Source organism: Ambystoma mexicanum, chromosome 11 (assembly GCF_040938575.1).
Source record: "Ambystoma mexicanum isolate Mex_15411 chromosome 11, UKY_AmexF1_1, whole genome shotgun sequence".
Classification (NCBI taxonomy): domain Eukaryota; kingdom Metazoa; phylum Chordata; class Amphibia; order Caudata; family Ambystomatidae; genus Ambystoma; species Ambystoma mexicanum.
The window spans coordinates 605,350,665-605,375,848 of NC_090934.1; the positions used below are offsets into that span (position 1 = coordinate 605,350,665).

General features: G+C 45.1%; 1 protein-coding gene across 2 annotated transcripts in view; it reads left to right on the forward strand.

The window, feature by feature from the left end:
• The window catches only part of PRMT3 (protein arginine methyltransferase 3), a 2,239,468-nt gene that overhangs the window by 1,411,165 nt on the left and 803,119 nt on the right, over positions 1 to 25,184 (forward strand). For both annotated transcript variants that reach the window (XM_069623482.1, XM_069623481.1), the window contains exon 11: positions 20,361 to 20,439. In XM_069623482.1, the coding sequence (XP_069479583.1) occupies positions 20,361 to 20,439 (79 nt within the window). The remainder of the gene's footprint in view (positions 1 to 20,360; positions 20,440 to 25,184) is intronic.

A 25,184-nucleotide genomic window follows, 5' to 3' on the forward strand; every position in this document is an offset into this window, starting at 1 on the left:
TGCATCAGAAGCAGGATGGAGAGCTCGTCCTTCCAAACCCTAAGGTGAGACGCTACGGGGAATCACAGAAAGGTTTCGAGGAGAGGGGAAAGTGGGAGGCCGATTGCATTACCCCGCAGACAGTTAATCCCCTATTTTCGCCTACAGAAGGATACTTCTGCGAGCCAGACAAACCAGATTTGGGGGCCCGGTCCAGTCCGTCTTCCGAACCCTGCGCATCACCTTAGAAGAGGTCACAGCAGCGCGAACCAGGCCAGCGCCTCCGTGGGAGTCAGGTGAGCGTTACACCCACATACTTTCCCTCTAATGGAATGCACACATTTCAGCATACTTATAATTTCCATCAAACAACTGTCGAATACAATGTATTTGCTCTCTTTCATTAGACTGTCATCCTGCGTCAACGTTGTTTCGGCCTGTGACGTTGTGGAGATTTCAACACATTGGAAAGTAATATTGCTGATATCAAGTTCTGATGCGTCTATGGATGCTTCGGCTGGTTAATTCTCTGTCATTTCGACATCTATTACTTCAACATTGATGGGAGAACACAACAATGTCGACAGGTTTTTTGGTAGCAAATTTTTGGCGGGTGTAGATTGTGTGAATTGATCTGCAACTACTTCAGAGCTATCTTCAATACATTCAATAACATTTTGTGGTGGTGCGGTCGCACTGTAGCTATGGTCCAATGCAACTTTGCTGTAGTCTCCAAACACAGTTAATTCATGTTCTGGCCATTGGACATGAGCATTTCGAGCCTGAACACGCCTCGCCTCAATTAATAGTTCCTCCATAGAGTACACGGTCTGGCAAGCCACATCTCTCATTCGCTTCACTGTCTGTGTGTGTATAGTTCTGACACCCACGGGTAACTGGAAGAGAGATTGGAAAAGGGATGTTCAGTTTAAACACAAGATGGAGTGTAGTAGAATTGACTGGAAAAAAACATAAAATAGCCCCCAGCACAAACATTTTTTTAAAGTTATGAACTGTTTGTAACTAACCTTTTTTTGTTTTTTTTTCTTTGCAACTTTTTTGACTCGACCTTCAACATCTGCACGCTGTAGCTCCGATTCGTTTCCGCATGACCTCCCTTCCTCTTGCGCTGCAACAACTATATTTTCTGTATCCGCATAGACAGCACGGAATGAGGCTCCATCGTCTCCCTGAAACATAGTACTTTCATTACTATGTATCAAAATATTGTTAGCATAAAACAAACGTGAGGACAAACACACAGGTACATCTCAATAGTCAAACACGATTTAAACATTGTGTGCAACAATCAAACGACAAGTATTCGACCAGTGATGATCTATTTCGGTGGAACTGTCAGTATCCATACCTCTGGCTCTGCATGGACTGCCATGAATGGTTGTATTGGAGAGGAGGCATCCGCATCTCCCTGAAACACAGTACTTGCATTAGTATGCTTTTCAATATTGGAAACACAACACATACTTGGGGTCGACGGCACAGGTACATATAAAGAGATAACCACAAATGATGCATTGTCCAAAAGAATCAAGGAAAATCCAAATATGATCAAATTTCATCGACTTATTTCAACGATTCCTTTACATCTGCATCATCTAAATGAGATGTTGTGATTGTGGTTGAAGCTCCGTCGTCTCCCTGAAACACAGCACTTGCGTTAATAGGGAAGAAAGTATAGCAAATGGAATCACGTTATATGATCACGCATGATGGAGCTGTCATTATCCATACCTCGTGCTGCTGAAGAATATCTATGGATGTTGCAAATGTAGTGCGCACTTCCGAAAGCTGTTGCGCCGATTTGTATACGCATGGTCCCGCTTCCACTTCCCCTGGAATTATTTGAATGTCAGGCTCTGCATCAAGTGCAGGGGTTGACGCTCCATCAACTGCCTGAAACATAGTACTTGCATTAGTGAGGATTACAATAGTGAAAACATAACATACACCTCGGGTCGACAGCACAGGTACATATCAACGGCTAACCACGAATGAAACATTTTGCAGAACAATCAAACGACAAGAATTCCAGCTCTGATGATGACGCTCGATGGAGCTGTCAGTAACCATACCTCCTGCTGTTGAAGAACATCTAGAAATGTTGTAGATGTGGCGGACGCTTCAGCATCTCCCTGAAAGACAGTACTTGCATTAGTATGGATAACACTAATTATAACAGAAAACAAACACCAATGGACGATAACTAAGGTGTATATCAATTGGAAAGCACTAACCAAACATTCGGTAAAATGATTACACGATAAAATAAAAATATTACTTGACATGCATAAAACAGGTCTGTAGCGGATTAGCCTAGTAAGATTACCTGATACGCGCTAGAAGTGGTTGATAACTGCGACCACGTCAAGGATGTAGAATGTTCTTGCTTCAGATTCAAGGGATAGTCAAGAAGTTGTAAAGGTAAATTAATGATTGATAATGAAATGCCAATATTAAAAATAGCCATGTAAGGCGACAGAATACTTGTAAAATGCTCAATACAGCACAGTTCCCTGTTCCCATATATAAACATTGTGTTTGTGGGTTATGAAATCGAAAAAGAATATATTGGTAAATGTCATTATTCAAAAAACTATACACTCATATCAATATCGAAATTATTACAAGGGATAGAACACCTACAATATCAATTAATCCGTTCGGATACCTACACACAACCGCAAGGCCTAAAGCTAAATCCGGACACTTGACTCACCGGTGGCGGAATGTGGACGAATAGAGTGGGAATAGCGTTTTCGAGCAATTTCCGTGTCGTTCGCCGTTTATTTTTCTTTGTTACCCAAGATGTTGTGTACATGTCCAAAGAAAAGTGCCGGCTGCAGATGCGGTATCGATCACCCCTCTTGTCCTGTAAGACGTGTTGGACTCTACTTTCCAGCTCATCCAGTGGATATCCGCAATGTCTGACCCATTCTCTTATTCGATCAACAGTTTTCGGGAATACATGCATTGTAGTACCTTCAGATTTCGCATGGGTCTTCGAAGGGCAACCGCTAATCGAACAGGCAGGCATTGTTGATAAATCTGAAAAGTAAATATCGACATTATTATACAATCTTCAAGAATAAAGATTTGATACAAAAGTAAATGAATCATACAATGATCAATGCAAGGTTTGTTTTGGTCGCAGGAACTATACCAGTTCATTATGTGCGGCTTAGTATTTGCATAAGTTGCAGAAATGTATAAATGATGTGACTAAAAACTGAACATGTGAGTCATCCCTTGGATGTCCTGTATTGCACGAGAAGGAAACATGCTTACATTATAGACTGGACCCCCGAAGGGTGCAATTCGATGACAATAGACACAGATGAAAATAAATAGATCTATTGATAGCATAGCAATGGAAACTCAAGTCAATAGCAATGAGACCAATGAAGATAGCACTATTGTGTACTCTACTCGCAAATAGATAGAAATGTAAAAATCTGCGAAATATGACTAGGATACATGGCCTTACCTTGACCAACAAACAGTTGGATTCAGCAAGCAGAGCAGTATGTTGCAGGAGAATAGGTGGGTGGCCACAGGTAGCACACTGATGGGTTTGCTCTAAGCGGTCACAGAAGTTCACGGATAGCACGACGACGAGCAGATTAGCGTAGATCTCAGTGGTTGCCAGGTAACACGTTCAGGAGTTGACTTGCAAAGCACAAAGATGTTCTCATGAGACATATCAAGTGGTTTATAAAGTATTAGAAACAGGGGTGTGTTTGTGAATGAATGACGTATGTATGTCGTGGTCTTAGGGGGGCGGCCTGCTTCAAGGGGAGGCCTGGCTGGAGACACAGGGTCTGAGGAGGCCATGTGACCGATGGCCCCTTGGCGTGGGACACCTTTTGAAGTGTACATGTAGTTTGGCACCTTGGCCTTTCGCGCCCCTGACAGCCCCCCATGCCAGCGCGCATCCACTGGCGCGAACCGCCTTTGATAGAGGGTGGTGGGATGGATGGGCCTGGGGCGTGCAGATAAGGCACAGGAAGACTGCTGAATGGAGACACACTTATGTGGATTGCAGGGGGGCGGCCTGCTTCAAGGGGAGGCCTGGCTGGAGACACGGGGTCTGAGGAGGCCATGTGACCGATGGCCACTTGGCGTGGGACACCTTTTGAAGTGTACATGTAGTTTGGCACCTTGGCCTTTCGCGCCCCTGACAGCCCCCCATGCCAGCGCGCATCCACCGGTGCAAACCGCCTTTATATCAATATATAGTATTTCGTCTTTAAATCAATGATAGTATATCGTTGATTATCAATAACAAATGCCACATACCGGAGATTCTTGTGAGCACAGACCCACACTTCAACCGGTGTATTATAGTGGTCAAGACCCAGGGCCTGTATAATTCAATGGTAATTGTTAGTATAGACATATGTGTGACTTTTATAGAGACATAACCCACTGAAAGACTTTGAACAAGTGTTATTTAGTGCATGCATTATCGAGAATATGTTATGTTAGCTTAGATAGATAGTGACCACCCTGCTTCACAGCGACCAGACCTTCTCCCATTCGGAGCACAGATGTCTGACGTCCATCCTTGAATGGAGACGCACTTGATTCATTTAAAAAATCGAAATAGCCGTTGGTAAAATATATGTGGTGTTTTATTTTGTATCTTATTTTCATGACACAAAAATACAAGACTTTAAAGATTATACAGGTCAGGTTGCAGCACAGCGAGAGAAAATCCCCTGTACTGACCGCTGTCACTCGGGAACGTTTCTCTAATGGCACGAACAGCACAGGCGGGTATCACTCTTCGAACTCGGTGTCCAAGCCTCCCGTGGAGCCACCATGTAAAGGAACAATAGGCCACCAGCCTGTACCACCTGTGAAAAGGAATGAAACAAACTGTTTTTAAATGACCAAGAAAAGTTTAATAAACGTTTGTTGTCAATGACAATTCTTGTAACTAATGGCATTCTGCACGGACAAATGCTATCTAGACAATGCACACTATTGAACGACTTACATGCGTTACAATATGTAAATGTAATTTTGGATATAGTAGAAGAACATGAAATAGGAGTGGCATGACAAGCAGGGTATACTTATTCGTTACTCGGATTATGTTACGCTCACCTTACTCCCACGGAGGCGCAGGCCTGGTTTGGAGTGCTATTGCCTCTTCTATGGTGAAGCACAGGACTCGGAAGATGGACTGGGCCGGACCTTCAAATCTGGCTTGTCTGACTCGCAGAAATATCCTTCTGTGTGTGAAAAGGGAGTATTAACAATCTGCGGGATAATGTGTAAGCCTCCCACTCCCTTCTCACCCTCCACGAAACCCTTCTGCGACTCCCCGTGAAGTCTCACCTTAGGGTCTGAAAGGATGAGCTCTCCATCCTGCTTCTGATGCAGGGGCGCGTTGAAATCCAGTTACTTCACTGGATCATGGATTGTAGAGAGTTCAAGTTTGCTTGACCTTCCCGGTAAAGTTCTGTGAGAATTCTGTTTATAAGTATGAGCCCAAAATAATAATTGTCCGTTGTCTCTATTTCAGGTGCAGAACAAAGATTCCGAGATGAGCAATGGAACCAACGAAGGAAACTCAGGTGAGTTGTTTGATCAGAGGTTCCTTTAGTGTCCTTGCATTAATGCACTAATGCTTGTGTCTTTTTCCCCCATAGGGGCCGGGGTTCGAAAATGCCAGAGATATGGCACCGACCCGAAGTGAAAGGTGCAGTTCCAGTAGATATCAGGTAAGTCTTTAATGAGCGTTCAGGTAATGTCTTAGCATTCGCTCACTAACGCTGATGTCTCTTTTTCCCCTTAGGGGCCGGGTTCCGGAAATGCCAGGATGCGGCACCGACCCGAAATGAAGTGGGAATGACCCAACAGGTAAGTCTTATGATGGCAAATTAAGGTTTTCTTATTCTCTTCCCTAGCTCACCTTTGTTCTTGTCTTATTCTCCCTAGGCGCTGAAATGTGGTTGCGGATCCAGATGGTCGCTGATGAACATGGAATACTCAAAGTAACACAGAGAGAGGAATGGAATTGAAAATCTGCTGCTTTGTGTTGTGAAACGGTCTGTTTATACTTAATGAGGAAAGAGGCATCCTGCCATTTCCATGGCGACACGTCATTAGCTGAAGCGCAGCGAATGTTGACACGAGACGTGCTTTGGCGTTGGGAAATGGGCGGTACGAATCTGCTGATGACAGGCTCAGGGGCGGGAGAATTGATTTAGTGCCGCAAAAGCAGGTCAGCCAGGGCGATGGGGGGAAAAGATAGGATTATCAGAAAATGGCAGCTCCCTGGTGCTCCCTGGTGCTTGTTTTCGCGTGCGTTTAATGGATGAAAACTCGGGTAAGGTCCATAGGAAAGTTTTCTAAAATCAAGCCACTTAGGCTTAAAAAAACATGGCCGACCCTCAGGGACAATACCATTTTTTACTAGACCATGCCTTTAAAGGCCTGTGTAATCGTAGCGTGTAGATGGTCCACTGCGGGCATTTCTAAGTGTTGGGGTGAGTCAAGGTCTGAGGTTCGGGGGTGGTGCCCAAATAGGGTATAAAAGAGGCTTTGTCCAGTTCCAGAATGTACTGAATTATTGTATGCATATTCGGCGATCCAAAGAATGTCCTTCCAATTACTCTGTCTGATGAAACATACAACGCAGGTATTGTTCAAGAGTCTGGTTGGTCCTCTCTGTTTGACCATCGGTCTGGGGGTGGTGACTGGTCGATAATCTCACGTCAATTAGCGCCAATTGACAACATTTCATCCAGAAATGTGAAATTGACTGCCCCAGTCAGAGACCAACACAGACGGAAATCCATGTATGCAAAGAATGTTTTCGAGGAATTCTTTGGCCAGGATTGAGGTTGAAGGTAGTCCTTTTAAAGGAATAAAGTGGGCCATCTTGGAAAAAAGATCCACAATAACTAGAATGGTGTTAAACCCATTACAAGGAGGTAGATCGGTAATAAAGTCTAACGATAAGGTGTGCCATGGTGTAGGCGGAATGTCTAAAGGTTGTAAGAGTCCAGCTGGTTTTTTCTTTTGACTTTTGTTTTGGGCGCAAATGCCACAAGAAATCACAGGTGATTTAATATCCGTTTGCCAGGTGGGCCACCAGAATTGTCTTTTAGTTTTAGCTTCAGTTTTTGCAATACCTGGGTGCCCCTCCATTAGGGTATCATGATAACGGGACATGACTAGCTCTTGTAGTTCCTTGTGTGGCAGAAATAGCCGCCCTTGGTAATAAGGCAGATCATTGGTGACAGAGTAGTCCGTACCTTTCTTTACCCAGTCCTGCAGGGCTGTAGGATCAAAGAGTTGCTGGATCTTTACCTGAATGTCCTCTAGTGTCTGTAGAGTAGTCATGCCAAGAATCCTTTGTTCAGAAATTATAGGTACTGGTTCTGGGTTCACTTCTGCCTCTCCCATCCCTATTCGGGATAAGGCGTCTCCTTTACCATTCTTACAACCTGGTCGATAGGTTATCACGAAATCGAACTCGGCAAAGAACAATGCCCATCGGAGTTGACGTGACGATTGGGCCTTGGCTGTTTTTAAATACTGTAAGTTCTGGTGATCGGTGATCACAGTAATGGTATGCCTGGCACCGAGAAGATAGTGCCGCCAAGCCTTGAGGGCAGATTAAATGGCTAATAACTCCTTGTCGGTAACCGCATTGTTTAACTCGGGTGCCGAGAACTTTCTGGACCAAAATGCTACTGGGTGAAGCTGGCCAGTTTCAAGGTCCTTTTGAGACAGGACAGCTCCCATGGCTAGACTGGATGCATCAGTTTCCACTATGTATGGGAGTTCAGGGTGCGGGTGCTTTAACACACGTGCAGACGTGAATTTCGCTTTCAGCTCTTGGAAGGCATTTTCAGCTTCTTCAGTCCACATAAAGCGTTTATTTTTTCACAAGAGTGCTGTGATGGGATGTACGACATGTGAAAAATCTGGGATGAATCTGCGGTAGAAATTGGCAAAGCCGAGCATGCTTTGTACTCCTTTAACTGAACTTGGTGATGGCCACTTAAGGATTGCGTCCACCTTTCGGACTCCCTTGGGGTCAGGATAAACCCAAGGAATTCAACTTCTTTTGCATGAAAAACGCATTTTTCTAGTTTTGCATATAGTTTGTGCTGGCGCAATTTCTCAAGGACTGCTCCGACGTGCTTCACATGGTCAGATTCTGAAGAGGAGTATACTAGAATATCATCGATATACACGACAACACAAACATCAATGAGTTCACGAAGGACAACGTTCATGAAGTATTGGAAGGCTGCTGGTGCATTGCACAACCCGAAAGGCATCACCTGGTATTCGAATAACCCATACTTAGTGCGGAAAGCAGTCTTCCATTCGTCGCCCTCTTTTACACGTACCAGATGGTATGCCCCCCGGAAATCTAATTTAGTGTATATACAAGCGTCCTTCACTTAGTCTAGTAGTTCAGGGATCAGAGGCAACGGGTATCGGTTCTTAACAGTTATCTGGTTCAATGCGCGGTAGTCTATGCACATTCTGAGGTCACCTTCCTTTTTGGGCACGAAGAACAAAGCTGAAGATGCAGGGGACTTAGATGGGCGAATAAAGCCATTGGCAAGGTATTGGTCGAAGTATTGTCGTAGGTGAAGGTTCTCAGGTTCCGTAAGGGCATAGATCCTGCTACAAGGGGGTTGTGCACTGGGTATGAGATTGATTTGACAATCGTACGATCTGTGAGGAAGTAAGGTGTTTGCCTGTTGCTTTTGGAAGACATCCTGGAATTCTTGGTATTCTGGAGGTAGATGCATGACTGCTGTGTTTACTGTGGCCAGGCGTGCGTTCTGATTTTTCTTTGGGTAACAGGTTTGTGCAGAATCCGGGAAGGTTATTATCTTCTCTCGCCAATCAATACAAGGATTATGTGTTTCCAACCAAGGTATACCCAGTATTATTTGGAACTGTGAGGCTTTGATTAGATCAAACGCAATAGTCTCTCGATGCCCATCCTGACCCAATAGTGTCATCTCTGCGGTGGAATGAGTTACAGGCCCAGAGGTAATTTCAGTTCCATCGACTGTGGTGATGACATCTGAGGTGGTTTTTCGGCAGAGAGGTAGATTCATCCTGGAAGCCAATTCATAGTCCACATAGTTTCCTATGGTCCCGCTATCAATTTATGCCCTTACTGCGTGCATACGTGATGGCTCCCCTGGATCTACGAGGACCATTGGTATGATGAAATGCGAGGTCTGAGTATCCTCCTTCAAGCTCGGCAAGCGGACCTCTACCCTTGTCGGGCGTGGTCGTTTCCCGAGTCTGATTCCATATGGCTTTTATCAGCAGCTCCTACCACCTTCTTGGGTGGTTTTACAGGGCAATCCCGTAGAAAATGTCCAGAAGTTCCACAATATAGACACAATTGCATTTGCCGTCTCCTTTCTCTTTCCTTCTGGGTTAAGGGTCCTTTAACCCCTCCGATTTGCATGGGTTCTGAAGCATCTGCTCCTTTGGGGTTAGTGTGGGTTTTGGCCAACACCCGATTCTCAAACTTGGCTCGATCAGCCTTTCTGTTCTGAAGTCTGTGATCTAACTGGACCACTAAGTCTATATGTTCAGCGCAGTCTTGAGGTGGGTTCACGACTTGAGCCAAGACATCCTTGAGTTCTCCTCGAAGCCCTCGATGAAATAACGTGATTCGTTTTACCTCAGGCCATCCAGTTTCCACTATTAACCTATTAAAGGTCGCGATGTAGGATAGAAGGCCCTGGTTACCCTGTCGTAGGGACAAAAGTTTGTTAGCCAGGGCCTGTCCTTGGGAGTGCCGGGCAATTAGTCTTCCATGCTAGTTTAAAAGCCCTGAAAATCCCGAAGAATTGGGTCATCCTGAGTAACTAGTGGAATTGACCAATTGGCTGCACTGCCGCTGAGGTATGACAATACAAAGGCTACCTTGGCTTGATCGTTTGGGAAGGCTCCAGGTCTGCATAAAAAATGCAAGCGGCATTGGTTCATAAACACGGCGAACCTTTTGGGATCTCCGGCAAAGTGTTCGGGTGGGGCTAATGGAATATTTACTGGTAGGTTTATTTGCACAGGGTTACTCGATAACACAAGAGCTGGATTTCCCCCGGAACCAGGTAGGGGTGCTTGTCCAGCCTGGCTTTACAATAGTTGCCTAGCAAGGTCATCAGTTCGCTCCTTTGACAAAATCAGTTCTCTCCTAAGAGCATTGGTTTCTTGATGGGTGGAATGCACTTCAGCCCTCAGTTCCCCTAGTAATTGGGCCAATTGGTCAGTCTCTGAGGTATCCATAACGCCCGGGTGGGAATTTATGGGTAGGCTTTGCGTTCTGTTACGCTCACCTGGCTCCCACAGAGGCGTCGATCTGAACTGGATAGCTGCGGTCTCCATCAATGTGACGCGTAGGGCCGAGATGACGGACTGGACTGGGCCACCTAGCTTCGTTTGCTTGGCCCATTGGCATATTCTTCTGTAAATGGAGAAAGGAAATTAACCACCCGTGGGGTTGAGCGTAAATCCCACCACCCCCGCTGTTCTCCCCACAGATCACCTTTGATGTCCCCTCTTATAGTCTCACCTGATGGTTTGAAAAGATGAGCTCTCCATCCTGCATTGAGCGCAGGGGCGCGTTGATAACCAGTTGCTTCACTGGCTCGAAGGAATTGGTGAGTTCCAGAAAAATATTGACTCCGAAAAGTATATAGTTCCTAAGAGTTCACATGTCTGACTTTCACTCTTGTCCGATTCCTTGGAGTTTGCAGCTTGACCCCAGCGAAGAGTTCCTCGTGGTAGCTGATGAAGTTCAGGTAAGGATTTGGCTTGTCCTGTACAGTTCAATAAAATAAGGCCAGAATGTAACCTGTGGCTTGCTCCCTTATTCAGGTGTGGAGAGAAAATATGAAGTTTGGGGAATAATGCCTTCGGCGGTAAAATTAGGTAAGTCTATTATGGTGAGAAGAGTTCCCCTTGTTTGTCCCTTCGTCTCACCTTGTTGTCCTTTTGTTCCCCTTAGGGGTCGGGGTACGGGGAGGATGCAATGGAGACTACGCTGACCCGTGAAGAGGAATAGTACCCCCGGCGGTAATCGGGTAAGTCTATGGGGGTAGTTACTATTGCCTCTGTTTATTCCCTTGGCTCACCTTTGCTGTTCTTGTGTTCCCCTTAGGTGCCAGAGTGCGGCAGAACCGTACAGAAGGATGCAGTGGATCGTGAGGATGCTGCGAAGGCCGGTGAGTTCAGCGCGGCGCTGCAGCAGGCGAGGCGGCACGCATAAAATGCTTCTTTCTTCCAGCTCGAAGGCGCGGTGGATACAGAATTCAGGTAAGGATCGAAGGTTTTGCTCTTATTCTAACCTCTTCTCCTTCTGTTCCTCCCTTTTTCTAGAAGCTGCAGACTCGAGGCGGGCGTGGCAGAAGACTGGATGCAAGCTTGCAGACACAGTGAGCGTTACACTGCTGGATGCAGAATAATGCGAAGCGTGTGCTGCTCTTTGGGCGTGGTTTAAATAGCCTCCAAAGTAGTCTCAGGTAAGTATTCCTCCCCAGCCCCACCCAAGTCAAAAATAGTCCCTAGGTAAAATAGTCCCTTCCAAGCCTCATTTGGCTTGGAGCTCTGCAGCATGGTCTGCATCAGGTAAGTTCTACTCTATGAGCCTGGCGCCTATGGCGCCAGGACTGACTCTCCATATGAGCCTGGCGCCATAGGTGCCAGGACCGTTCCCAAACAGCCCCTAACAGGGGTTTTTGGGCTTGCTCAAAATAACTTGATGCCTTCTTCCGGGGTTGCTGGACCTGGTCTGGTTCCCCGGGGCTAGGCATCATGACACCAAGTCACCTCTCCTTGTGTACCTAGCCAAACAGATTTGGGAATGGGCCATCCAGCACAATGTGTGGCTACTGGCTGTGCACATCCCAGGCCACATCAATGTGACTGCAGACTCGCTCAGCCACCAGTCTGTAGCCAGTTACAAGCAGGAATTGAACACAAGTGTTCTCTCTGCCATTTTGTATGTCAATGGGGCACTCCAGAGGTGGACCTCTTTGCGACCTGTACAAACAGGAAACTTCCTATGTATGCATTCAGGAACGGTCTCGTGTTCTCCTCCCTGGGGGACGCTCTCGAGAGTCTGTGTCACAACATGAAAGCTTATGCGTTTCCTCCACTTCCTCTGATTCATCAGACCCTCTAGAAGCTCAGGAGAGCATCAAACTACACTCTCTTCTTCATAGCTCCTTGGTGGCCAGACAGATTCTGGTTCTAGGAACTTCAGCATCTGTCAATTCTTCTTCCGATCAAATTGCAGTTGATTCCCGACCTGCTTCAACAGTGCGATCACAAGATGTGGCAACCCTCCCCACAATCGTTCAGCTTGGCGGCATGGTGCCTGAATTCAGATCGTTTGCCGCAGTACAACTTGTCTGAGGACAATATGCGCATTATCCAAGTGGCAGGAAACCACCTACGAGATCTCAATATAGGAGCAAGTGGCTCAGTTTTTGCCACTGGTGTTTAGCTAAACAGCTCGACCGCAGGCACGCTACGATTGACACTGTTCTTTCGTTCATGTCTCATCTCGCAGCTTCAGGCATCCACGTCTTGTCTTGCAGGACATACTTGTGGGCTTTTGCCGCCTACCTGTCCAGTGACAGTTGTTCTTTTTCTTTGATTAATCCAGTCATTGAAATACATTTTGCGGGTCTATTGCATCTTTTTCCACCGGTACGCAATCCTCATCCCAAATGGGATTTTAATGTGTTCCTCATGGCCTTACGCCTTAAACCATTTGAGCCCATGGCCACTACTGATCTCAAATACCTTTCTTGAAAGGTTGCCTTCTTGATCGCAGTGACATTGGCGAGTAAGCAAGCTCAATCCATTTTCATTTGAATCAATTGTTCTCTTTACCTGTCTTTTTTCCGAATCCGGCATCAGATGCCGAGAGAGTCTTACACAACCTGGATGTCAGGCGAGCCCTAAAGTTTTACCTTGATAGAACGAGTGAACTCAGGGGCTCCTCACAACTCTTTGTAACATTTTGAGATCCAAAAGGGAAACCTGCTTCTAAGGCAACTATCTCCAGATGGGTGGCCTCCTGCATTTCTGAAGCCCATTCCATTTGGGGCCTTCAACCTCCAAAGGGCATCCATTCTCCTCTTGTACGTGGCAAGGCGGCTGCTGTTGCCTTCCAAAAGTATGTTCCTTGGGAAACCATCCCCAAGGCGGCTGCGTGGGCTTCCCATCAGTTTATTGTAAGCATTACTGCTTGGGCCTGAGCGCCAAGGCTGATGCCCAGTTTGGTCAGGCCGTCCTTATGAATTTATTCCAGTAAAGGGGTTTTCCATCCACCCGAGCCAACTGTGGTGCGTGCTTGGAAATCTCCCACAAGTATGGAGGAAAGGGGACGGGACGTAGGAGTATAACAGTTACTCACCGTAGTGACTATCTTACTCCTAGTCCATAGTCCCCTTTCCTCCATACGCCTGCCCGCCATCCCCCCTAAAATGTATCTTCTATTATTGTTTAAGTGGTCTCAGACCTGGCGATAGAAAAGGACTGAAGGGCGATGTGTGGGGCGGAGCTCAGGAGGGCGGGGTTACGGCCATGTGCGGTACTCCGCGTAAAAATATGACAACACTTTTTCAATTTTGATGCTTTTTTACAAAAGTGATGCGACCCGTCCCAAAGGACGGAATGTCCCACAAGTATGGAGTAAAGGGGACTATGGACTAGGAGTAGGATAGCCACTACGTTGAGTAACTTTGTTAGAACACGCTATTAATTGGTTTAGATCTTTGTCTGATCATTGTCAGCAGGTGAAAGTAGGGTGTTCCTTTCGGATTCTCTCCCTCAGAGTTGTGGTGTTCCTGAGGGATTATTTTCTGAGATTAGGGAAATGTCGGGACGAAATAGAAATCTGGATGTCCCAGAATTGGCTGCAGCTCAATCCAAGAAGAACAGAAGTGGCCCTGTTTGGGCCTAAACACCTGTTAGCCAAGGACTTAACTCAACCCCCCCTCTCTGTGCCTTATGGGGTCAAGACAACATTTTAGAATCTGGGTTGCTTATGGCAAGCAAACCTTGGATGAAAAAGTCAGGTGAGAGTTAAAATACAGTCAGTCTTATACTCCGCATGTCTGCTCCGACAAGCCCTTCCGTATGTACCTCCACAAGATCATGCTGTTATAGTTGGGACACTAATAAAGTCCCAACTCGACTATGGAAATGCTATGCTAACAGTTATTGCATTAAATACTTGAATAGGCTACAGAAAGCCCAAAATGAGGCCGTCAAACCCATTTTAAGAGTGTCCAAATGAACTCCAATCTCAGCTCTGCACCACTCTTTGCACTGGTTACCAATAAAGGACAGAGTCAACTGTAACGATTTTATGTCTTTTTAAATATTTGGTTAATTAGCTCCCGGATGCTTAAAAAATTGCAGTGTTATCAATCAAACCGGCTGCTGCAATCTGCCGATAAACTATTGTTGGTGTCCCCCCCCCCCCCTTCCTGTTGTTTTTCTAGGGGAGACAGACGCTTTACAGTATACTGCCCTGAGTTATGGAACAATTTGCCCTGGGAGCTTGGCAACACTAAAACATTGCTACAATTCCGTAACTCTCTCAAGACATACCTTTACATATACATTTAAAATATAGGCATAATCATAGTGGCTGGATTCTAAGCTTTCTTCCTGACAATTGGAGTATGTAATTTGGAACTCTGTGCCCTGATGCAGTTAAGTCTGTCCCGTTTCGCACATTGCAAATGACTCAAAAATCCTATCAAAATCAAATTCTTTCCGAGGTGACTGAGGCACCCATGAGTGTCATTGTTGAGGTCCAGCTTTAGCTCTCTTGCACTGGCCTTCAGTGATTGAGCTGTCCTTGTGACTTCAATTGTTATGCAACAGAGTGGTGGGAGCGGGTTCCCACACTGCATGTTGATGTGCTAACATGTGATAATACCATTTTAAAAATACCTGTGATAAAAATGTTGCTCTGAATAAAGTGAACCTAAAAACCATATTGGGCAGAGGGGAATGATTAAAGTATAAAATAAAACTCTTACTCGGCTAAAAACGGCCAGACTCAGTCGCTCCGTTTGACAAAGCCATTTTTACAAAGGCATGTATCAATGGAACCTATTTCATCGGGATCAACCCCTTTCTCATTGGTCGCCGCTCCCAGGTCCAACTTGGGTCTTTCCTCTCTTCTGTCTCTCTCTCTACTTGTGGTGTTCCCCAGGGGTCTAACCTCTCTCTCTGACTCTTTAACCACTACCTGGGACCTCTGGCCCATCGCATCTCTACCTTCTGCTCTAACTTTCAGTGTTATGCGGATGACACCCAGCTCTCCTTCAGGCTCCCCTCAACCTCCTCTGCTCGTCCTCTCACACCAGACTGATGGCAATTCAGGAATGGTGTGCGTCCAACGATCTCTGCCTTAATGCCAGTAAGACTGAGATCCTCCTCATTGGGACACCTGCTCCCGCCTTCCCTCTCTCACTCTGGCCGCCCTCTACCTGCTCCTTCCTGTGACGTTAAGAACCTTGGGGTCATCTTCGATGCCACCCTCTCCTTCTCTCCTCACATCTCTAAGAAGTCACACTATCTGCTGCACCTCATCAGGGGTATTCTTCCTTTTCTCAGTTCCCCCACAAGCTCACTGTCTCCAGAGTCCTGGTCCTCTCTAGGCTGGACTGCTGCAACAGCCCCTTTCTAAATCTTCCTGCCTCTAGTCTTCGCCTTTTACAACTTTTCCAGAACAGGTCTGCAAGACTTGTCCTTGGCTTCAAGCCCAGGGATCGTAGCCCTCCAGCCCTGAAATCTCTCCACTGGCTCCCTGTGGCTGTGAGGATCAAGTTCAAGACCCTCTGCATCGTCCACAAGGCTTCTTGGGCCAGAGACCACACTACATCCAACTTACTCTTCCTAAGCATCGTCCTTCTCGAGCCCTCCGCTCATCCACTTCCAAGTCTCTGAGGGCCAGTCGCTTCTCGAGGCCGAGAGTGAGGGGCAGATCTCTGTCCTCGGCTGGAGCCTCCCTCTGGAACAGCCTCCCTGCCTCTCTCAAACTTGAGCAGGACCACCTAAGATTGCAGAAGCAACTCAAGACCTTTCTTTTCAATTCTGCGTTCTCTCTTCCTTGCTGATGTCCCTGTCTGCTGTGCATACTGGTTACCTGGCCACCTACCGAATTTACAGGACCAGGCTCCTGCACAACAAATTCCCCTTGCACTGCCTCCGGGCCTCCCAACCACTTAAAGGACTGTATCTGCAACTATACAGTCCTTTGACTCTCTGCACTTATGAGCCACCTCCCGGCAGCACTTATGAGTTAGTAAGATCGTCGTTTTGTTCTCCTTCTGTCGTTTCTTCCTAGAAACACTTGTGTACAGGCACGCTGTAAATTACTTATTTATCATATCATGTAGAATATAGGCGTGGTGTTAATTGATGGGGACAATAATCTAGAGTTCCCCACAAATAAAACAGTCACAATGGAAAAAATATTTGCCTCCCATTCCAACTGACAGATGTGATAATGGTATGCCCTGTTTCATAGAAGTTTCATAAGAAATGGGTCAGTAGATGACCCAGGATGTTGCCCTCACAACCCTTCTTTGAAGAGTTATTCATGATTGACACAATGTGGCCCAGTGTTGTAAACAGGCCCTTGACTGTCAGGTTGTGCTCCTGGCTCCACACCCAGGGTATTTCATGATCTTCTCTCAATGCTGCATGTCATGGCATTCACAGTCAGCTCTGTAAACTGCATTGCTTGTCAGTTTGAAACAAAACGCTGTCTGATATTCATACTAGCTCCCAGTAGCATGGTTAACAGCAGCTGTCATTGGTTACGAAGCAAGTAGTGTTACACTGAAATCTAGTGAAAGGAATACCACTTTCCTCAGTTCAATATCTAGCAATATCTCTACAATATTCACTACTTATCTAAAATTCTTGAACAAGTTTTCTACACCCAAGTGTCTGCCTTTCTTGATCCCCATTCTCTTTTGCATCCCTATCTTCACGACATTGAAACAGCTTGTTTTAGTGTAACTTAACTCCCTTCTTTTGGCTCGTCACTTTTGATGCTACTTGATCTGTCAGCTGCCTTTGACACCGTTGATCACCCTACACTTCTTTCTTCTTTCATCTCTGGGTTTTCAGATTCTGTTTTTCATTGGTTTCAGTTTTATCTATCAGATTGATCATTTTAAGTTTCTTACTCTGTTTGAAAGGTCTAAAGGTTTCCTTTTCAGTATGGTTCAGTATGGTCTGCATCAAGGGTATGTCCTTTGTCCACTTTTTTTCTCTCTGTACACCTCTCCTCTTGCCTCGATTGTCAACTCCTTTGGTCTTTCCTGTCACTTCTATGCTGATGGCTCCCAGATAGATTTGTGCCATATTCTCATCCTTTTCTGATGCTCTTCAGTCTGCTCTGCCTGATTATTAGACATTCAATCATGGCTACTGTCTTGATTCCTCCACCCCAACCCGTCAAAAACCGAAATTCTGTTCTTCCCTTCTGCTACTATCTCTGATTTTCTCTCTCCCCCTATTTTCATTCTACCTTCTGCCATTCTGGGCAGTGAAAGTCAGGTTGGAACAAAAGTCCAGGCAGTGCATTACATGTGACTTTTAAGTCAGGTACTCCCCTACTAACCTGCGGAAGATAATGCGCCAGTGGTGGGTGCCCTGAATAATGTACACCTGGACTACTGCAACAGCCAACTGACCGGTATTCCTGCCAAACAAAGGCTGAGACTTTAAAAAGCCCAAAATGCGGCTACCAGGGTGATCTTTAAGCTTGGCAAAACAGACCATGTTTCTCCATCACGCCGAACCTTGCATTGGCTCGCAGTTGAAGACTGCATTAGATTTAATGTGGCCTGCCTTATTTTTAAATGTCTGAATGGGCTGGACCCAATATATCTGAGTAAATTGATTCGGCCTTATCAACCTATGAGATCTTTGCAATCCGGTGACTGCCATCTTTTGGCAATCCCACACTCGGCTTACTCATCAAGAGGAGACAGAAGATTTGCAGTCTTCGGCCCAAAGCTTTGAAACTCACTCCCAAATGATATTAGGGCCATTAAATCCCTATGCCAGTTTCGTGGAGTTTTGAAGACTTTTCTGTTCAGGTACCTTCTTCTTAGATGTGTTGCTCTGCTGCATTCCTCTTGTGGGCCTGTGTTTCTTTGCACGTTTATGATTTCATCTGCGCCGCTATACGGTTTGGTCTGACACGTTGAGCGTTATGAATGCAAAAAATCAAATCAAAATCACATTCCTTACTCGCAATCTGCTCGTAATCCTGGTGTCATTCTTGACTCCACATTTAATTATTCAACACACATTTTCAATCCCTATTGGTCTTGATGCCTAGAGCGGCACAGTAAACAAAAGAGGTGATGGCTGGAAGGTTTGGAATTAATCCTAACCTCTGGCATTGGTCTGGGCAACCCTCCAGACCATCGTTCTTCGCCTGCCAAGCCATTACAGAAGTGGAAAGATCATATGCAAATCAGGCTTGACCCCACCCCAAAAGGGGCAGTCCATCCCAAACTGCTAGGTCACATCCCTTCTGCGCAAGACCACAAGCATCCCCAAACGTGTTTTGACCTTGTTGGGCCTCATCAGTGAGAAGTTGCTTGGGTCTCTAAGCCCAGCAGGCACGGGATCCACATCTGGGCATAAGGCGAAGAACGATGGTCTGGAGGGTTGCCGAGAGTAATGCCAGAGGTTAAGATTAATTCAAAACCTTCCAGCCATCACCTCTTTGGTTTTACTTTGTCACCAGAGTGGGACGGGTATGCCCAGACGTGAGTCCCGTGCCTGCCAGAGGCTGGACTACCCCTTTTGGGGTGGGACCAAACCTGATTTAAATATGGTCTTTCTCCTTTTGTAATGGCTAGGCAGGCGAAGTACAATGGTCTGGCAAAATGACGGCGCTGAAAAGGGGTGCACCGCTTGGAGCAAGCTGCTTAACCAAAGAGTGTGGTTCATTGCAAATAATTTAATCTCACTGCACATTGCCTAAAAACATTGTGAGTTCTCAAATACTGCAATCGGACGGCCATGGCTAGTTTTCTGGTAGCATTTCAAAATGGACATTGGGCACGGCCAAACCATGGCCGAAGATCATGCTACTGATCTGAAAACATTCTAAAAATCTATGGAACAAAACCTTTGAAATTAAAGGAAATAACATTAATTGAAGGGTGAGGTGAGAATTTAAGATGAGAACTTAATACAACAAAATCCCTGAAATTCAGCTAAAGCCACCTTAACTTCGCGCCACCTGTTGCACAGTCTGACACAATGATGCCTTCACTGCTGACAACACTAATAACATTGTATATAACTGATTACATCAATAATGGAATTAGACATAATTTATAAGTTAGCTCATGAAAACTTTGATTACCTTAATAACAATTTAGCCCGTGGACTTGGCCATGACTAAAGCTGGGGTCACTGGCCAGCACCAAAGGCCATAGCTAGTGGTCACTTAGTGTTAAAAAAATACCAATGTGCATGCTTAAAAGCCATGCCTACTAGCCAATCACTGTTTTAACATATACAGTGGGCAATGTTGACAGCTGTAGTCAGTGGCCATGGCTAAAGGCCATAGCTAGTGCCCATTAATATGTTAGAATATACAGTCGGCACGGCCAACGGCCGTAGACCATGGCTATTGCAAGTGCCTTAATTTGATGTCGGCTTCTTAAAGTAAATGTCCACGGAGTATAGTGGTCTACCAATAAATAGCCTTCATTTTGAACACTGCTAAGTATAGGTCAAAACCATGTCGAATAACAGTTGTAGCAAATGTGAAAACGCACTTTATTGATCAGTAGTTGTTAGTGGACGTAACGTCACACAACCTTTGACCCTGCGAAAGAAACCTTTGTATTTTTTAAAAAAACAAATCACTAGTCAACAGCATGTTATAAACAGTGATTGTAACAGGCACAGCACAGACAACTAGCTACTAAAATTAGCCAGCTCTTTAACCATGCGCGATCCAGACACAAGGGTTGCAAAGCAGCTGAAAAGGATTGCAAGTAACATTTTATGGAATACAGTTTTTACACTTGAGTGGCACCTCAGGTGCAACCACATATAAAGTTTTGTCCGCAAGAGATTAATAAGTGTAACTTATGTTTTAGATATGCAGACTAATCTATTGGATGTTCTGGTCCAATAAGTATTCCATCCTATGCACTGCTATAACGATTACATCGGTGCAATTGCCTTTTAAGGACAGATTGTCCAACCTCAGAAAGAGTTCCACTTTAATTTGCAATTGCTTAATTGTAAAGTGATTCCTTTGTTTTCTCTTCTTTTAGGGATACTTCCTTCTTTTTGAATCCATGCTGGATTCAGTGATTTTTGCAAGGAACAAATATCTCGGAGAAGGAGGTTCAGGTTGGTGTGAAGTTATTCTGTGTTTGAAAATTGATAATTTAATGTTGTAAAACCACATGAGCCCTCCATCTTTGAATAAGCTATGCATGGCTGAGAAAGCTCCCACTAGAGATGAAAGATGTTGCCATTAAATCCAGCTTCAAGGCATCCATTTACTAGATTTGTAATAGGAATGCATTAGACAGGGTATTCAGATCTCAGAATTAATGATGTTTTCAGGGACAAAGCATAAAGAAAGACCTTGGAACTTTCTAAATGTCTTTTATTTAAACTGACACATTTCCTCCGAAAAATATCAGTCATAAAGAATCGTAGTTGTAAGCTAGGCTTGGGGTTCATTTTAGAAAAGGTAATGGTAAATAGTAAAAATGTACTTGTAATCTTTGCACAAATAATCCATATTGTCTTTTAACTATAAATATAATTTCCTTGGTCTGGGAGGTACGGCATGGTTGAAAAGGGTAAACCAGTTAACGAAGAAATGACATGTTTTATTGTGTGTGTTGAAAAAAAAATCTTGTGTGTATATTTTTTTTTCAAGGGGTTGCAGGGACGTTAAGGTGAGCAATAAATTCTAACAAAACTTTTGACATTTAAGAAAAACATGTTAATTGCAGGGATGTTAAGGTGACAATTTAACACAAAACCCCTGAAATTTAGCTAAAGCCACCTTAACCTTGCGTCCCCTGTTGTGCAGCCTATGACCATAATGATGACATCCCAGATCTGCTCAAGATCAAAAGCCATGGCTAGTGGCCCATTTATATGTTAGAATATATAGTGAGCACAGCCAAAGATTGTGGCCACTGGCCCGTATTGTGCTTAAGTCCATGGCTAGCGCCTGATCAGTGTATGTAATATACAGTGTACACGGTTCAGAGCTGTATTCTCTGGTAAAGGCCAAAATCTATGGTTGGTAGCCTGTTAGTGTTTTAAAATATTCAGTGCAGATGGGTGAAGGTTGTGACCAATGTTGATAACTGAAGGCCATGACTAGTACCTATTTGTGTGTTCAAACATATTTGAGCATGCACATTGTCCATGGCTGAAGGCCATGCTTAATGGCAGTTACTGTTGTAATGTAATTAGTGATGTCATCAGTGATGTGATCTGTGATGTCATCATTGTGGTCAACAGGGGGTGCGAAGTTAACGTGGGTTTAGCTGAATTTCAGTTTTATATGGTAAGTTCTCACCTAACATCTCTGCAATTAAAGTTTTTCCCTTGAATTTCAAGGGTTTTGTTATAAAACTAAACAATCAACCTGCCCCTGGTGTAGTGGTGGTGGGGCTGTCCTGATGCACATGTTTTGGTGCTGTGCAAGGGTACAGGATCTCTGGTCCCAGGTTGAGCAAGCATGCAGGAGAGCCCGTATTGTGAGGTATTCCTGGAATCCAGTTGAGGTCCTACTAGGTGCATACCCGAGGAACAGTAAGCACAAACGCATCATTAAGTTTATGGACCTTGCGTGCATCCTTGTTAAGCAATGTATTGCCATGGCCTGGAAGTCGGCTGGGGGCCCACAATATTCACGCTGGCACAGGGACTTTGAGGCCTGGACTCGGGCAGAGACCAGAGTGTGGGCCAGGTTGATGCAGGGTGTAGACAGGGCCACGGGGGTGGGGGGGCTATGAGTTATGGAAGCAACTCGTTTGGGACATGTTTCACTCTCAGATGATAAGCCACAGCTTAAAGTATGGCATAGATAATTGGATTCACCACTTTTTTCGTTCCCCTGGCCAGTTCTAAAGCTCCCAGAACGAGCTGGAACGCAGATGTCTTGGTCAGCTAGCTGCGTATGATTGGAATACTGCTGGCCCTTGCTTCAGGTCCGACCAAGTAGCAGACAATATTAAAACCTAGTTAACATGCGTGGAGAGCTATTGTTATGTTGTTAGACTTGTTATATTGTTATATTTGTTTTGTTAATTGTTATGGCAGATAGCCCAATTATGCTCACTGTATACTTGTGAAGAATGCATAATGTTTTCCAATCGGGACCTCTGGTGAAACGGTCACGCCATAACGGCGTACGCCTCACTGGCCTTGCCGAAACGTCCTGTGATCCAAGCCCCTTGTTTTATGGCCGGTTTCTTGGTGACTGTTGTGATACTTCACACAACCCCAACTAACCACGCTTAAGCAACACAGAAATGGGGAACAAAATGACCGGGTTCAAGAATAACATATGCCCAGGTACTTTCTGAACCCATATCGAAAATCAAAAGCTGGCACCCATGAATAAACGCACAGTACTGCTTAGCTTCAAAGTGAGGAAGGGGCTGGTCCCTTCAGGCCATGTTGCTCTAATTGGTAACCTTTCCTCACTTATTAGGCACCATGGCCTGAGGGTGCTGGCCTTTTCCTCACTTTGAAGCTGATTACTGCATGGATGGGAGACCAAGGCCACCAGTGATCTTTACCCCCTCCACCCCCCCGATGTCACTGCAGCTGTAAAAATATCTATTGTTTTTATTCATGTATAAAAGATTGCAGGCTTTGAGAACTCCCAATGTTTTTCTTAATGTCCTGTGGGATTAAATTATTTGCTGAGGATCACACACTTTGGTTAAGCAGCGTGCCACAAGCCCCTTGTTTTATGGCCGGTCTCTTCGTGACTGTTGTCATACATAGCACAACCTCAACTAACTGCATTTAAGCAGCATGTAAAAGGGTAATAAATGATCAGCTGAAAAAATAACATATGCCAGGGTACATTTGTACCAATAGTGAAAATCAAAAGATGGTACCCATGAATATATGCACAGTAAGTGAACATATATCTTAAAGTGAAATATACAAATGTAGTTCATTAGACCTACCCCTTAGATGAAAGTGCACAACAGAAAATAGCATTGGACTGTTAAAAAAGTTATGAACACCAGAAAAATAACCTAAGAGAGGAAATGTTCCAATAAATATGTTGACAAAGTATAAAGGGTACTCCCCTTTTATACCCAGAAATCTGTCATGAAATATTCCAAGGAAAACTAAATCCCAATACAAAACAAGTGCTTGTGGTCTTGTGAGTAAGCATCTGCACTGGGAACATGACAACCTCAGTAAAATCCTGGTAGCCAAATACTTGAGCAAGCTTGCCAACCCCAAAAAGCCCTAGGCGGTTGCGTCTGCCCTGTGAAAAATGGTTTTGCTGTCCAGCCACATGTGTCCTTTACTGGTGCCCTGAAATGGAGACACAATCGGGGAAATAACTGGACCAGTGTCCAAGATTGCAATCTTTCTTGCCACATCATGGGCAAATACTCATGATTACTTACCCTCTCATAATTTACCGTCCTCAGCCCCATGTCTGGCTTTCAACAATCCTCTGTTTTATAAAGCTAACTTGAAGATTACACATGCCATAGTTTCACTCAAATATATAAATCCGTATAGAACTATGTTACGCAAAAAGGGCACAATTGTGGCATTATTCCCCCATCTTGACAGTGAGACTACAACTGCCAGAATGCAATTCAGCAAAAGGCAAATTGGCTATCTCTGAGTGCCAAACCTTCAAGGTATGACAGTAACACGGTTTAAAAAAAGAAATAATGCGGATGGCGTGTGTTATGAGACATTTAAAACTAAGAAAACACACAGCTTTCGGGACTGTGGACTGTCTCCCATCCATGCAGTAACCGGGACCGACCCAGCTTAGTTTCAAAGCGAGATAGGATCCAGCCCACTTAGGCCATGTTTTTCTAAGTGGTCTTGTAAGGCGTGCTCATTTATTAGGCAATGTGGCCATAGGGGGCTGACCCCTTCCTCGCTTTGAAGCTAAGCAGGGTTTGTCTCTGTTACTGTCAGGATGGGAAACTCAATGTTGCTGTAACAATATCTATTGTTTTGTATTATTGACTGGGAGACTACAAATACCAGAATGCAATTCAGCAAAAGGAAAATAATGGTCTCTGAGTGTCAAACTTTCAAGGACTGAAAACATAAATCATTTGGATGCCCATTCGATTGCCCATCCATGCAGTAACCAGGACAGACCCTGCTGAGCTTCAAAGCGGGACTGACCATGCTTAGCTTCAAAGCAAGGAAAGGGGCAGCCTGTTTCTCTAAGTGGTCTTGCAACTTTGGCTCATTGATCTGGCAACATGTCCTGAGGAGGCTAGCCCCTTCCTCACTTTGAAGCTAATCAGCGTCTGTCCTGGTTACTGCATGGATGGAATACCTTAATGGCAGTTGTCATTGGCCATGACCTTTGGCCATGGCCAGTGATTTTTCACTCCTGATGTCATTATAGCTGCAAAATAAATGTCACAAATAAACTGTAACCGCAGGTACTGAACTACACCTACCCTCGGCTATCCGTAGTCCTTTATAGCTGCGAATATCGGGAAAACTGCTGAAAAAAAAGCTTTCCTGCCCCCCCCCCAGGCCCTCATCTATGCCATCTCCCCCCACTCCCCAGGTGGCCTTCTCACCTCCCCTGCCCTCGCCCTTTGCTCCCCCACAACACACGCTGTACTCTTACGTCCCCTCTGCTTTCCTCCATACTGTATAGGCGTCCCTTCCAAGGGACGGGAGACGGAACCTTTTTCACCAGAAAAAACCTTCTTCCCCTTTAAATTTAGAGACGCACGGGGGGTGCGACCCAGCACAGCATGCGCTGCCCTGACTCCGCCCTCCGGCGCCGCACCCCAGACCCCTTTTCCGTGTCAACGGGAACGGGCCGAATTCACCAGCGCACCTGGGTTTGGCTTCGGCCATGTAATTCCACGCGCGGATACTTC